Source organism: Ammospiza nelsoni, chromosome 1, assembly GCF_027579445.1.
Source record: "Ammospiza nelsoni isolate bAmmNel1 chromosome 1, bAmmNel1.pri, whole genome shotgun sequence".
In the NCBI taxonomy this organism is placed as follows: domain Eukaryota; kingdom Metazoa; phylum Chordata; class Aves; order Passeriformes; family Passerellidae; genus Ammospiza; species Ammospiza nelsoni.
The window spans coordinates 122553337-122567308 of record NC_080633.1 but is presented as its reverse complement, the minus strand read 5'-3'; the positions used below and the strand labels follow the sequence as shown (position 1 = coordinate 122567308).

The 13972-nt window shown below is 41.6% G+C and overlaps 1 protein-coding gene across 1 annotated transcript; it reads right to left on the bottom strand.

Moving 5' to 3' along the window:
• Positions 1–620: 620 nt before the first annotated feature.
• Positions 621–13721, bottom strand: GDAP1 (ganglioside induced differentiation associated protein 1). The gene is made up of 6 exons (XM_059486607.1): positions 13396–13721; positions 12712–12904; positions 11297–11470; positions 8811–8905; positions 8242–8356; positions 621–4121 (listed from the first exon to the last, which is right to left on the bottom strand). The coding sequence occupies exons 1-6, from the start codon at positions 13444–13446 to the stop codon at positions 3739–3741; spliced, it is 1011 nt and encodes a 336-aa protein (XP_059342590.1). The 5' UTR covers positions 13447–13721; the 3' UTR covers positions 621–3738.
• Between the last annotated feature and the right edge of the window lie 251 nt (positions 13722–13972).

Here is a 13972-nt window from a genome sequence, read left to right as displayed (position 1 = left end):
TCCTCATGCATTAGGGCATGCCAGTCTGCTCTCTAAATCTTAGCAGCACCTTGCTCCTATAAAATTCAGACTTGAGTAAAAAATGCCTTTAAAAATGTGACATGCAAAAGTGGATGTATGGCTTTGTGAATCTGGACAAGGAATTTATACTTACTGTACTTACCTTTGTATTCACTCTTGCCTCTTGTCTGTTTAGACATAAGGTTTCCACTGCAAGAGCTCTGTGCAAGAGCTCTGTGCTCTTCTGATTAATGCTAAAGCATAAGGCCACTTCAAAGTTGGTGCACAGACTACAGTGTCATAATCTCCTGACTCTCAAACCCTACCAGCTGTCTACTTATCCTAGCAGCTTCCCTGACTTTAAGGCTACTGAGAGGCAATGCACACAAGCCTCACATACTGGTATTTATTCCTCTGCTTAACAAGGAAGGAGGCTCAATACAGACTCCTACAGTGCAAGAAAAAAAGGGGGGGTCCTTAGTTCATGGCCAGACTAATACACATTTAATCTCACCAAGGACAATGTCAGTGTGAACACAGCTTATGTGCTTGCCATGCACCTTACAGAAAGGAGTCCCAGCTGCTGTAGCTCAACAATGAATCAGGAACACACCCAGAAGTCAGGTGAGGTTGGATTTTTTTTTTAATGGATTAATAAAAAGTAAAAAACCTGCTTGCCCTCCTTATATTTTTACTTTTTTTTTTTTTTACTTTATCAAATAGCTTCTGTTGGACCTCATAGATATATACAGTTCAGACAGACAACCAAAGAAAATGTCATTGTTACTGCTGTTTCCATATATATCCAAGTCAATCTTTAAACTGGTTTAAAAAGTGTTCAAGGGCTTCTCTCCTTGAATAGCATCAGAGTCCTTACAGCAATACTGTGTAATTCTCAAATGCGCTTTGTTTTATAGCCACAGAAGATAAAAACCAGACTAGAATGTGGCCTTAGAATCCATGTTTATTGTGTGGGTCCTACATAAAGATATGAAATATATCTGATGCATGATATGAGAGCAAATAGTAAATGAAAACTAGAAGATTGCTTCAGTACCCAATCAAAATAGTATCCAGAACTACCAGAAAGAAAAAAAGCAAAGTTGAAAAGAAATTTTGCAAGCACAAAAGCTATCTTGCACAAAGAGCCAAATGCAGCGTGGTGCTTCTAAATCTCATCCTATTTTGAGGAATTTAATCATGGATAAGCCTTTTGCTGCCACCTGTACAGAAATCAATGCACAGAGTACTTCAGGGCAGTGAAAATAAGTAGGATACCAAACAGTTGAACTCACAGAAATTAATCAAACCAGGGATCCAAACTTTTCCACAATAAAACTTTCATTCAAGCTCATTCTTGCAGATGGCAAGTTTAATTGCTGTTTAGTAACATTCATTTTCAGGTGAAATGTTATTTCAACTTTGGCCTCTCATTTACCCAGTATAGAAACTACACAAGCATAAGTGGCAGGTGTCAGGAACAAACCTGTGGTAGAACCACACAGTTATTTCCAGAGGTCTGGAGAGACTGCTAGTGCACTGAGGGTGCTCACAACCCTCTTATGTTGAGATCACAAATTTTTTGTCTGTGAAAAGTAGTTTTCCTGCCTCAGAGGCATGCCAGAGCAGAGTCCTGGAGGACCACTGACATCTGGTGGCCACTTCACTCTAAAGAAGACTAAGTCATATATATTTAATTTTACTGTGACTTGATCAAATTACATTTTACAGGTGGTCTGACAAAAATACATGCCAGGGAAGCATTAAGTTACAGGTCTTACTCTGTGTTTATTAACTTAGTGGAATTTGATAGCTACAAGTAAATGCAGATGAACTGCAACACATAAACAGCAAACTCAGTTAAAGCTGCCAGTACATTAATAGTATTGTTGGATTAAACCCACTCTAGAGATAATAAATCTTTTCCAAATAGAGCACATTTAATTCAAAAAGTTCTTGAGGACCACTGGATCATGAAATACAATTATATAAAACTGTCTTTTTTACAAATGAAAAAGCACATTGTTTCCTAGGTAAGATGTTTCTTATTACTGAAAAGGAGTGATGAGATTTAGGTCTACTTTTGCTAGACAACTAGCACAATATTAAATAATAAGCAGGAGTATCCAATAAATTTATCTGTATTGATACCTACTAGATGGTAAGCTTGCCCAGACAGAAACTGCCTCAGTTCTCTCCAGCAAACTGAGAGGATTTTCTTGACACCTAAATGCAATTGTGCAGAGAGACCACACCCACCAGCACTGGACCTAAAATGTACTTAGGCCTGTTAGCACTGATTGTTGATAGGCAAACACTTAAAGCTATGCTTTGTTTGTTGCATCCATGTACAACTTGTAAACAAAATTCTGAGGCTTTCAAACATTCATCAAGCATACAAAAGTCTTACTAAACTGTCATGAGAATTTTCAGCCCTTCCCAAATGCTTTTTTGATGCAAAAGGATTCAAAGTCCACTTTCAGGTAAATGTACCTCTCTTGTTGAAATGGGAGCTCAGTTCAAAATTAAAACTCACAGCATCTATTGAGTAATAGGAAGTAATCAAACTGTTTTTCTGCACCTTTCCTCCATGCAACAAGAGGGCAGTTTTGCAAAAAATTAGCAGTACAAATCGTCTCCGAACTTTCTGTATTTTTCACTTAGCATCAACATGACCCTATCCATAATTAAACAGATTGCTAAATTACACCTTTACCTTCAATCTAGGCTACCTAACCAGACTGATAGATAGTGAACTATTTTTAATTACTTATACAAAAAGGTGTTGCTCTGCTTATGTTTTATAGTTGGTTGTGGCACGTTGTGGGCAAGCATTTTATACAGACACGTACAATTGCTAATGTTGCCAAGAAGTGTGCAAAAAATAGCCAGTGCTCAGAGTGAAACAGTACAAGGGACACTCATATGGAGGCAACCGTATTAAGCCACTCCAAAGAAAGCAGCAAATGTGCACCAAGACAGTTTGCTTTGATTCTGCCAGAGTTTGAGGCTGAGCCCAAAAGGCTTTCAAAAGACAAGTGTCAGGTGTTTCGCTTCCATTTGTATTTCAGCAAAATTGTAGTATCTGTTGTCCAGTGATGACTCTGGAGAATTTCTCTTGCGTGGTAGACAAATCACTGATGCTCTTACCTGCTTCAGATCTTTTCCTGAACTGCTGCATGAACATACACTGACAAAAGTGGCTTTACAAGATTATTTTTAACACATTCCTAGAGATCCAACTGCAAATTAGCAGACAATAATCAGTACAGAGAAACTTGGTCCTGTACACAACAGGCACAATGTTCCAATTAAATCTTACTCTGAGCATTTAAAGTAAGAGCTATTTTCAGTATTTTAACAATGCTGGTTTCTTCACAATAATGCATTTCATCTACAGTGAAAAGCTGTCACATTGCTGCATATCTATTAAATAAAAGCATATTAATTAGGTCAGCTACTGGGTATAGGAGACAATAAGCACTTTAATAAAGCACTGTCAGAGTTATAGTCCCTTGGATGAAAAGTATGTCTCTTCTTTCCTTTGTTGTCCTCCCAACAAATATTTTTGAAAAATATCTCAGCATTGCCAACCCAATTAAACAGCAGCAGGAGATGATTACTCTGTGGCAAAGTTCTAATTCGCAGACATAATCGTTCTTCTACGTTTATATTTTATTGAAGATATTTTCCTGAGGGCAGAGATGCCCTCCACTCACCACCAGGGACAGACAATGTCTAAAAATAATTTTGCCTGGTTCTAATCGATAGCACCATGTTGGCAAATCTCTTCCGAAGACAGAGGAAAGCAAGGTAACCCACCCCTGCCAGCATGCTGACCAGCAGGGTGGTGCCCAGAACCCTGGGAGCCCTTTTCTTGGCCACACGGAACGCTGTTGGCAGGACAGCCGAGATTAATATATTGTTGACGTGTCCCAAAACTTTGTAAAATGCTTTTCTCTTCACGACACGCTCATAATAAGCTTCCAAGTTGGGCCGCTTTCCATTTCCCCAGTTTCTTCTTGCTAATCCCAGAAACTTCAGGCGATGTAATGTGACAGCAAGTGACACATCTGCCAGACTGAAGAAATCACCACAGAGCCAAGGCTGATTGCCATCTTCTAAGCAGAGATAAAACATAAAGCATTAGGAACTAATGGAATATAAGCACATTTAGTTTAGTGATACTTGAAAGTAGCATCTATAAAGAGCAACAACACTTCAGCTAAAACATTACTTTAATTAATAAATATTTTACTAATTCCTGTCCACTCTTTGCACAATCTTGTAAAGTCTTAGGCTCGGCAGCCTGACCTACATTTGTTAAGGAAAAAAAAAAAGATCTACATTCCAGGTTCATAAATTAAAACCCACAGTAAACACTTATTTTCCTCAACTAGATTTCTCAAATCTGGATTAAATTAAACAGGATTGGAAAGGAGGAAGGCAGTTTAGCTTTTACTGAAAAGCTACCACTTGTCTGAAGAATTTATCTTGCCTGTGTCACTCAGCTCAATAGCATTCACTCAAGAACTAACTCCAGCCAGATTGTTGGAGGCTTTCAAGTCAAAAAGAAATGGATCAGATGACTGACTTGCACCAAACATATCAGCCCATTGAGATGACAGAATCTGTCTACCTGTCCCTCTTTTGTGTCTCTTTAACCCCAAATCATCGGGGTTTTACACTGAGATGTTTGAGAAATTACTAATATTCACACTGCTCATCACTAGTCCGGAACACAGATGGAGACCCCAGGTACCCTCTCCAGTCAAAGGAAGGAGGTGAATCTTCTTGGGATGGCTCAGAGCAGGCACTGCCAGGCAGCATCACACTTCACTGTCAGTGATCTGAACCACCACCACCTGAAAGGGCTGACATGTACTGACTATACCAGGAGCTTTTGAAACCCAGGATATGAAACTTGATAGCCAGCACAGCTATCATAGCTGCCAGCAAAGTACTCTGCTCTAGCCTAGATCTCAGATAGAGAGGACTATGCTGTTCCCGTCTCATTTGTAATTTTGCAGTTCATCCCACACAGCAGACATGGAAAAATGCTGGCACGAACACTCAGCAGCACCTCTCTGGAAACAGAGAAATTTTGCAATCTCCTTTCCAACACATTTTCCACTAGAGAAAAGCAACAGCTTGACACAAAGTTGATACCAGTCCATTTTGACTGGTTACACAGGTCTGGAAGAAAGGCCTCTGTAGAAAAGGACTGTATCCTAGGTTGCTGAAAGGATACCTGGGAATTCATCCAGTGCATTAAACAGGATGATGGAAAAGACCAAAGAATCTATCCTGTGTTAAAGAAAGATGCCTGCAGTGGCAGCAGTAGCAGTTGAGGGATTCAAGCAACTGCAAGAGAAGCAGGAACTCTGTGTTTTACTAGAACCTGGAGAAATACAGATCACAAACCTCCAAAGTGGGACTACCTCAGACAAAATTCCAAGAGGCAATAGTCCCATGTTTCACAAAATCCAGCGACCCCAGAAGCTTTCATAGGTTCATCAATCCTGCACCAGTTGACTCCTTGGAAAGGCTACTTAGCAGAGAAAGGAAAAGGGTTGCTGGAAATGGTGACAGACATAGTTTGCTGAACAAAATCCTTCCATCTTTTATGAGTTAAAATATTTTCTATGACTTTCACTGTTGAGTCAGTAGAAAATTTAATCTGGATTTTCAACTGCTGGTTCAAACCTACAGTTGTGATAGTAATCTTTAGTTATTACAATAGCTATTTATAGAGCTAAATGCAAAAAGTTATTGATTTGAGCAGATGCAGTTAATATTGACTGATGCTTCATGCAGTTTCCAGTGAAGTCAGGGAAAGGACTCCTATTAGCACCACTAGGAGCTGAACCACACTGTGAAAAAGCAGAAGGCTAATCCCATTTAAACAGAATTTAGGATGCTGACATGGTTAAGTGCCTGTGGGTACAGATCAGGGGGAAGGTCAGCATTGCAGATGTCCTTGCAGGAGTGTGTTACAGACCTGCTAGCCACCATGAAGAGGCAGATGACACACTCTACAGGAGGCTGGCAGAAGTCTCTCAATTTCCAGCCCTTGTACTTGTGGGGGACTTCAGCCTGCCAGATGCCTGCTGAAAATACAACACAGTGGAGAGGGGGCAGCGTAGGAGATTCCTGGAGTGTGTGGTAGAAAACTCAGTCTCAACTGGAGAAGAACTCATGGGTGATGTGGTGGTCAGTGGCCATCTTGGGCACAGCAACCATGAAATGATGGCGTTTTCAGTTCTGGGTGAAGTAAGGAAAGGCACCAGCAGAACTGCCACCTTGGATCTCTGCCAGGCAGAGTTTGGACTGCTTAGGAGTTTGATTGACAGAGTTCCTTGGGAGTCAGTCCTGAAAGGCAAAATAGTACAGGAAGGACAGGCAAGATTTAAGGAGGAATTCTTAAAGGTACAGCAACAGATTGTTCCCATATGCTATCAGGGACAAAGACCAGCCTGGGTAAACAGAGAACTTAGGCTGGAACTCAGGGTAAAAAGGACTGTGTCTCACCTCTGGAAGGAGAAGTGTAACTACAAGGATGTCTGAGGTTATGAAGGAGAAAGTCAGAAAGAAAGCCAAATGAACTTAATTTGGCACTGCAGTTAAAGACAACAAAAACAGTTTCAGTAAATACACTGGCAGCAAAAGGAGGGCTAAGGATTCTCAACCCTTTGCTGGATGAAAGGGAAAACATAGTGGGGATGAGGAAAAGGCTGAAGTTCTTAATGCCTTCTTTGCCACAGTCTTTAACATTAAAACCCATGGTCCTCAGGCTTTCCAGCTCCCAGAGCTGGAAGTTGTTGATTGTGACCTGAGTGAAGCACCTACAACCCAGGAGAAAATGGTAAGTGACCTGTCATGCCAGTTAGACACTCAGAAGTATATCGGTCAAGATGGGATATGCCCAAGAGTAAGAAGGGAGATGCCAAAAACTTGCCAATTATTTCAATCATTTACCAGCAATTCTGGTTAACCACAGAAGTCTCTGTTGCCCAGAAATTAGCAAATGTAATACCCATCTACAAAAAGGGTCAGAAGGAGGACCCAGAAAATTACAGACCTATCATCCTGACCTTGGTACTGGGAAACATCATGGAGCAGATTGTCCTGAGTGTCACTACATGACATGTGCAGGACGACCAGGGGAACAGGCCCAGCCAGCATAAGTTTACAAAGGTAAGTCTTGTTTGGCCAACCTGATCTCCTTCCATGACCAATGACATGTTTACTGGATGAGGGAAAGGCTGTGCATATTTTCTAAATACCTGTAAAGATTTTGACCTGTCTCCCAGACCATTCTCCTGGGCAAACTGGCTTGGGTGGGCTTCATTCTTTCATTCTTCTTCATTCTTCATTGACTGAAAAACGGGCTGGATGTCCAGGCCCAGGGAGTGCTGGTAAATGCAGTTACATCCAGTTGGTGGCTGGTCACTAGTGGGGTTCCCCAGGACTCTGTATTTGGGCCAGGACTTTCTAACAGGATGAGAGGAAATGGCCCTAAGTTGAGCCAGAAGAGGTTCAGATTAGATATTAGAAATGTTTTTCACTGAGATTGGTCAGGCATTGGAATATGTTGCCCAGGGCAGCCGACAGCAGGATATGGTTAGGTGTGGTTATGATGGTGCTGGGTGGACAGTCAGACTAGATCATCTTGAAAGTCTCTTGCAACATTGATGATTCTGTGATTGTGTGAATAATTTGACTTTCATTTTGGTGGAAGCAAGTAAACAGGGCTGCTTTCCAAGAGGGTGAAAGAAGAAGGTTGACTAATGACTAGAGCAATTATTCAGATTGCTTATTCTGCATATACCAAAATATCAGCAGAGTATCTGCACAAGATTGTAATAAACCTGTGTTAGACATTAAGGTTGTGATCATTATAGTGAACTGAAGACTATACCTATAACATCAACATTCTGTAGGTAATTTTTTTCTGATTTTGTTGATAAAAATACTAAAAAATTATGCAGATAATTATACTTCTTTTCCTGAAAATGTGATCAAGAATTCTCATGAGACAGTGAGAACTCACTGAGTGAAACAGTAAAGTAAGGTAGTATTTAAAACAGTATTGATCCCTTCTGTGATGTATGGATCAATATATATTAAAAGTATCAAATCTGACACATTAAAAATTGCTTTATAATGGTGCTGTCAACAAGTTTACTCAGTATCCTCAAACAGAAATATTTATAGGATTTAGCAAGAAAAATTCCTTACCTGGTGTTTCCTCATTTCGCCGCTGCAATTCAGTCTCAACCTGATCCAAAACTTTTTCCAGTTCATCCAGTATTTTCTTTAGATATTTTATATTATCATGATCCAGCAGTTTAGACTAAATAAACATACAGGTTAGTGTTTAATCATTGTATAGAATTTATATTTTTATCACAGAAGCTTAGAATAATACAGTGTTTGTTCATAAAATATGATTATTTTCTCCACATAGTCAGATGGATACTACATGGATACTGGTGACAATTCAGAAAACAGAAGAAAACTTTAGAGATGCCAGATATTAAGGTTTGCCTACCCTTGCAGGCTGCCCAACAGCCCAACAGCAGCACTGATATGTACTTACCTTTGAAGTCACGGGGACCAGTCCAGTACTTCAGCACACACTTGAAGTGTGTAGCTGATCTGAGGACAGACTGTTTCATGCCTTGAAGGGTTAAACCACTGCATGACATTACTGGTAATGACAAGTGAAACAAATGTTCATATTGTGACCAAAACATCTAGCACTAACAAGCTCATAATAAAGGGGCCCATACAAAGGGGTTTCTTACCTTAAGGCGCTTCTGTTTTGCTATATAGGCATCTTGAAGGTCTGGATTTTCTTCTGCAAGTTTCTTCAATTCTGATTCTGTGTTACTTATTTGGCCTAATTTAAAAATATTTTAAAAAAGAAGAAAAAAAAAAAAAAAACACAAAGGCGGACAAAAAAAGGAATGACAAATATTAGATATCCAAACATACTCATAATGCAATCCACAGGAACTGACCAATAGCCTGTGTACAAATACCATACCAAGGAAATTGGAATTGCTGCTTCAATACAGCAACCACACTAGGTTAGGATTTAAATACATCACATTTTGGAAAACTTGAATGCTTTTTAAACTGACCCACCACACCTTCAGCTCATCAGTTGTGACAGAGCTGTTAGGCCCACACTGAGATTTCTGGTCACTGTAGGCCATAAGCATAATTTCACAGCAAAAGCCTAAATGCCACTGAATATGGAGCCAAGGTGTTTTCATTTAGCTAAAATCTGATGCCAGAGTCTGTGATCCTTCTGGAAATGTTCTTCAAGAGCTGTGTGTATGTCCTAGAAAAACATTATTACATTATTTAAAGAAGGAATGATGTGAAAAGTTAATTTTACTGATTTCTACTATGCATGTATAGCCTTTTCCTTAAAATGGGGCTTTGCTTGAAAATGCCATACTCATAAACCTAAAATACCAAAAGACAGTGATTTATAAATCTTCTAAAAATAAGTATTTCTAATCACAGACCGAGAACAAAAGAATAATTATAGAGCATGAATCACCTCTCACTTTTACTTGATAATAAAGTTTAGTTACAATTAAGTCTGATAAATTAAACTGATAAAAACTCTTTCTAGAGAATAACAAACTCACTTTTTTATATATTCATTTCAACATGACTGTGAAAGCCATACTTCAATACAGTGTATGAAGAAATGGAAGGATGTACTCATACAACCAAAATTTTACATATGCAATGTATTACTTACTTGGATTTGGTATGCATGAACATAATACACAACTGGCTCATGCCTTATTATATCCAGTAGTCTGAAAATAAAGGTGTTTCAAGCTGAAATGAAACCATCTCCGACCAGGAGAAGTTTGAACATGCAAAGGAATTGTTAAGAAACATCCACAGGCTTTTCAAAAAAATGCTTCAAATCAAAAAATGTAGGCTATGCTTTAAGCATAAAAAGATAAGAAAACAACCCAAGTTAGATAAGCAATAATGTTAGCTCTGCCAGTACGAACATGTGCAAACTGAGAACAATTCATATCAACTAGAAGTTTGACTGGAAGAATACATACAGCAAGAAAAGCAGAGGACAATGTTGTAAAGTGAGCTATAATAAAAGCACTGATTATTACCATGCGAAAACAGAAAAACTACCCATAATGCCTATGAGTAAAGCACAATTGTTCAATAAACAGTTAGCATCCACATTTGGAAAAAAAAAAAAAAAAAAAAAAAAAAAAAAAAAAAAAAAAAATCAAAACCACCAAACCGGACAATGCACTGATTAAGGGGATAATTCATGTTCTTGGACAAGGGGATGTGGCTTTAAACTGAAGGAAGTAGATTTAGATTAGATATGAAGATGAAATTCTTTCCTGTGAGGGTGGTGAGGCACTGGAACAGATTGCCCAGAGAAGCTGTGGACTCCCTATCCCTGGAAGTGGGAAGTGTCCAAGGCCAGACTGCATGGGGCTTGGAACAGCCTGATCTAGTGGAAGATGTTGAAACTGGACGATCTTTAAGGTCCCTTCCAACCTAGGCCATTCTATGATTCTATGATTTCATGATCCTATGATTCTATGTTACTATGTACTATGTTACATCAACCATGCAACAATATGGAAAAGTAACTGCCTGCCTTCACTTGTGACAACATAAGAGTGTTACCAGAAATTTTAAGGAGGAGGATAAGACATTTTGTTGGAAATATGATTTCTCAAGCTAACACAATATCACTGTTTATGATATCATGGACTTACTAATAGTATAGATGTATTACATTTCAAAGACTCTGCAGTATTTGACTTTGTTCTACAGAGCATTCTAAAACATCATACAAAAAAAAATCAACACCATATAAACCAAAATGTTGACAAAGAAAAACAATCAGAGATCTCAGAATGTAATAGTAAACAGGGAATCATCATCCAGCCATGCTGTCAGGAGTTGATATTTGTCCTAGAACTACTTAGTTCTTTTGTAATACATTGAAGGAAACATAAAGGCATCAATTAAAAGGTAGCCGTGGTACAAAAAAATTATCTCCATAGACACCTCAAAAACAACATTTCCTCTTTCCCATTTCCAAATCCCAACAGAATACACAATCAATAAAAAGTATATGCACAAATCATCAAGGACTACAACTAAAATTCATAAATTGTGCTCAGTATTTTGTATTTAAGGTGGACTTAAGAAAGAATAAAAATGTAATGCAGCAACCTACTAAGTCAGAGACATTTAGAGCTACACCAGTACATACTACGGATTCTGCTGGTAGCATAGGCTGGAATCATGGAGTCCACTGTTAACTCGGGGTGCAGGATGCAGCCATGTGTGTAGGCATCCATAGGCAAGGAGTCTAAAAGCTCTCTGTAGTGCTGCACCCTTGGATAATACATGCTCCCCTCTTCTGGCATTAATCTTGGTACTTCCTCTGCAAAACAAAGTTAAAAATAAAGTTAAGAAAAGAAGAATCATCTAATTGACCAAAGTTCACTCAGTCATGTCCAGCTGGGACAGGCGACACAGCCACAGGTAAGAAAGCTTTACTTGTTCCCCAGCATAACTCAATGGTGTGATTGCAGCTCAGAAAAATGTATGTTTGTAGCTCATTTTAAAATGTTTTATAATTCCAATTATAAATGGATGCAAATTCAGCAACTCACACAAACACATATTTAAGAGGCTTTCAAATCAGAAAACCACACTCAGGTCTGTTATGTACATCTAGGAATGCGTGACCATACATTCAACCCTATAATGCTCTCACAGCTGGGGACAGCTGAGATTCCAGGAAATTGTTACGGCTGAAATGTTACTGTTCCTGCAATGGTGTAAAAATTACAGTACAGGAATCCTACACAAAGTGTGGCGGGAAGTATTCCTACACATCAATGAGTTTTACCCTATCCTTGATCTACCTGGGCCCCAACTCCTTTTTTGACTAAAAGACAAAATTATGTTTGTTCAAAGCACAAATTATGTTCACTCAACAATGAAGTTTTCTTCATGCCTCAAAAATTGCAGTGCTAAATCCCTGAAATACAAAATGCTGCCATCTTCACACCTATACAAAATACAGCTCTGCATTTCCTTCAAAAATTGAGGCAGGTTTTTTTGTTGGTGCTTGGTTTTTTGGTTTTTTTTAACAGTACAGGCACAAAGAACTTCAAAACCCTGCACATGCCCACTTCCAAGAATTCTCTTCCTGCTCTTTTACCTCTTCATTCCATTTTGTCTCCAAAAAAATTTGCTCATTCTACTTCCACTGTTCTAGAGAAGATTATTCTGAAATTAGGCATGTTTCCTCTTATCTCAAAGAGAATCTGGACCTGCTTGACAAAGGCAGTCAGGCAGCTCTGTTCAGTATGTTACTTTTCGTGGCAGTGTCGCACCAGTGCAGCATGGTGCTGCTGCCTGAAGGGCTAAGGAGGACAGTGGTAGGTTTCACTTATAAAGGTTCACTCATGAAGGTGCTGGAAAGCTTTCAGCTCATTTTAGAGGAACATGTTTTCAACCCAAACTGCTAGCTATTAAGAGAGCCTGTTTACTTGTGACACTATAAACATATTCTGCCCTGAACGAGAGTCCTGAAGTGACACAGAGCTGCCCCAGCATTGCTGCAGCCTACGGGGTGAGGGGAAGAACCACACACTGAAATGTCTGTGGGATTACCATCTACAAACGTTGCTTCAAGGTAATCAATAATCTGCGTTGCCTCACAAATGACGTTTTCCCCATGGATGAGGACGGGTACTTCTCCAGAGGAGCTCAAGCGCATGAACCACGGCTCGTTGTGCTCGCTCAGGGGCAGGTTCACATCGCGCTCCTCGCATTTCAGCGCCTTCTCGGCTATTGCCAGCCGCACCTGGAACGGCACCGCCAGGGTCACCCGGGCAGCATCCCCGCCCGGACAGCATCCCCACCCGGGCGGCATCCCTGTCCGAACCACATCCCCGCCCGGCCCGCATCCCTGCCCGAGCAGCATCCCTGCCCGGCCCGCATCCCTGCCCGAGCAGCATCCCTGCCCGAGCAGCATCCCCGCCCGGCCCGCATCCCTGCCCGAGCAGCATCCCTGCCCGGACAGCATCCCCGCCCGGCCCGCATCCCTGCCCGAGCAGCATCCCTGCCCGAGCAGCATCCCCGCCCGGACAGCATCCCCGCCCGGCCGCTCTCCCAGCCCCGCCTCGGCGCACCCACGGCCGCCCCCCCTCCATCCTCCATCCTCCATCCTCCATCTCCATCCCCCATCCCTCCATCCTCCACCCCTCCCTGCCCGGTGCCACCGCGGGCGCGCAGGGGTTGCGGGCGCGGCGGGAGGCGGCGATCCAGGGCCCCGCTCCCCCGCCCAGCCCTCACCTTCTGCGAGGAGAAGGACTGCGTCCAGTGGTACAGCACCAGCGGCGCCATGCCCGGCTCGGCTCGGCCCGGCTCGGCTCGGCCTGGCTGGGTCCGGCTCGGCTCGGCTCGGCCCGGCTCGGCTCGGCTCGGCCTGGCTGGGTCCGGTTCGGCTCGGCCCGGCTCGGCTCGGCTGGGCCCGGCTCGGCTCGGCTGGGCCCGGCTCGGCCCGCGGCGCCGGGCGGGGCAGGAGGCAGCGGGGAGTGGAGGCCGTGCCCGCCCCGCGCCGATCCGCTCTCGGAAATTACCCGAAGGGGATGCCCGGGGGATGCGGGGGACAGCACTCACTGCTCGGAGGACAGCCCTTCCGAAGGGGAAACCGTCTGCAGCATCCCCTAAGGAAGCGCAGGAAGATGGATGCGCAAGTAGGAAGGTCACATGGCAGGATTTAGCCTTTTATATTTATTTGGGTTTGGTTTGTTTTGTTTTTCTTTTGGCTTTGGTTTTTTTTTTTTTTTTAACCAGTGCTTCCAGTATGAATTTCAGCGTTTCAACATCGGCAACACACGCCCGAGGAAAAAAAAAATAAATAAAAATA

Coding starts and splice junctions, on each gene's coding strand:
- GDAP1 (XM_059486607.1), bottom strand. CDS start 13,446: ATGGCGCCGCTGGTGCTGTACCACTGGACGCAGTCCTTCTCCTCGCAG. Junction 8,906..11,296: donor TGCTACCAGCAGAATCCGTA/GTATGTACTGGT, acceptor TTTTTAAATTAG/GCCAAATAAGTAACACAGAA. Junction 4,122..8,241: donor GCGAAATGAGGAAACACCAG/GTAAGGAATTTT, acceptor ATCTCTGCTTAG/AAGATGGCAATCAGCCTTGG.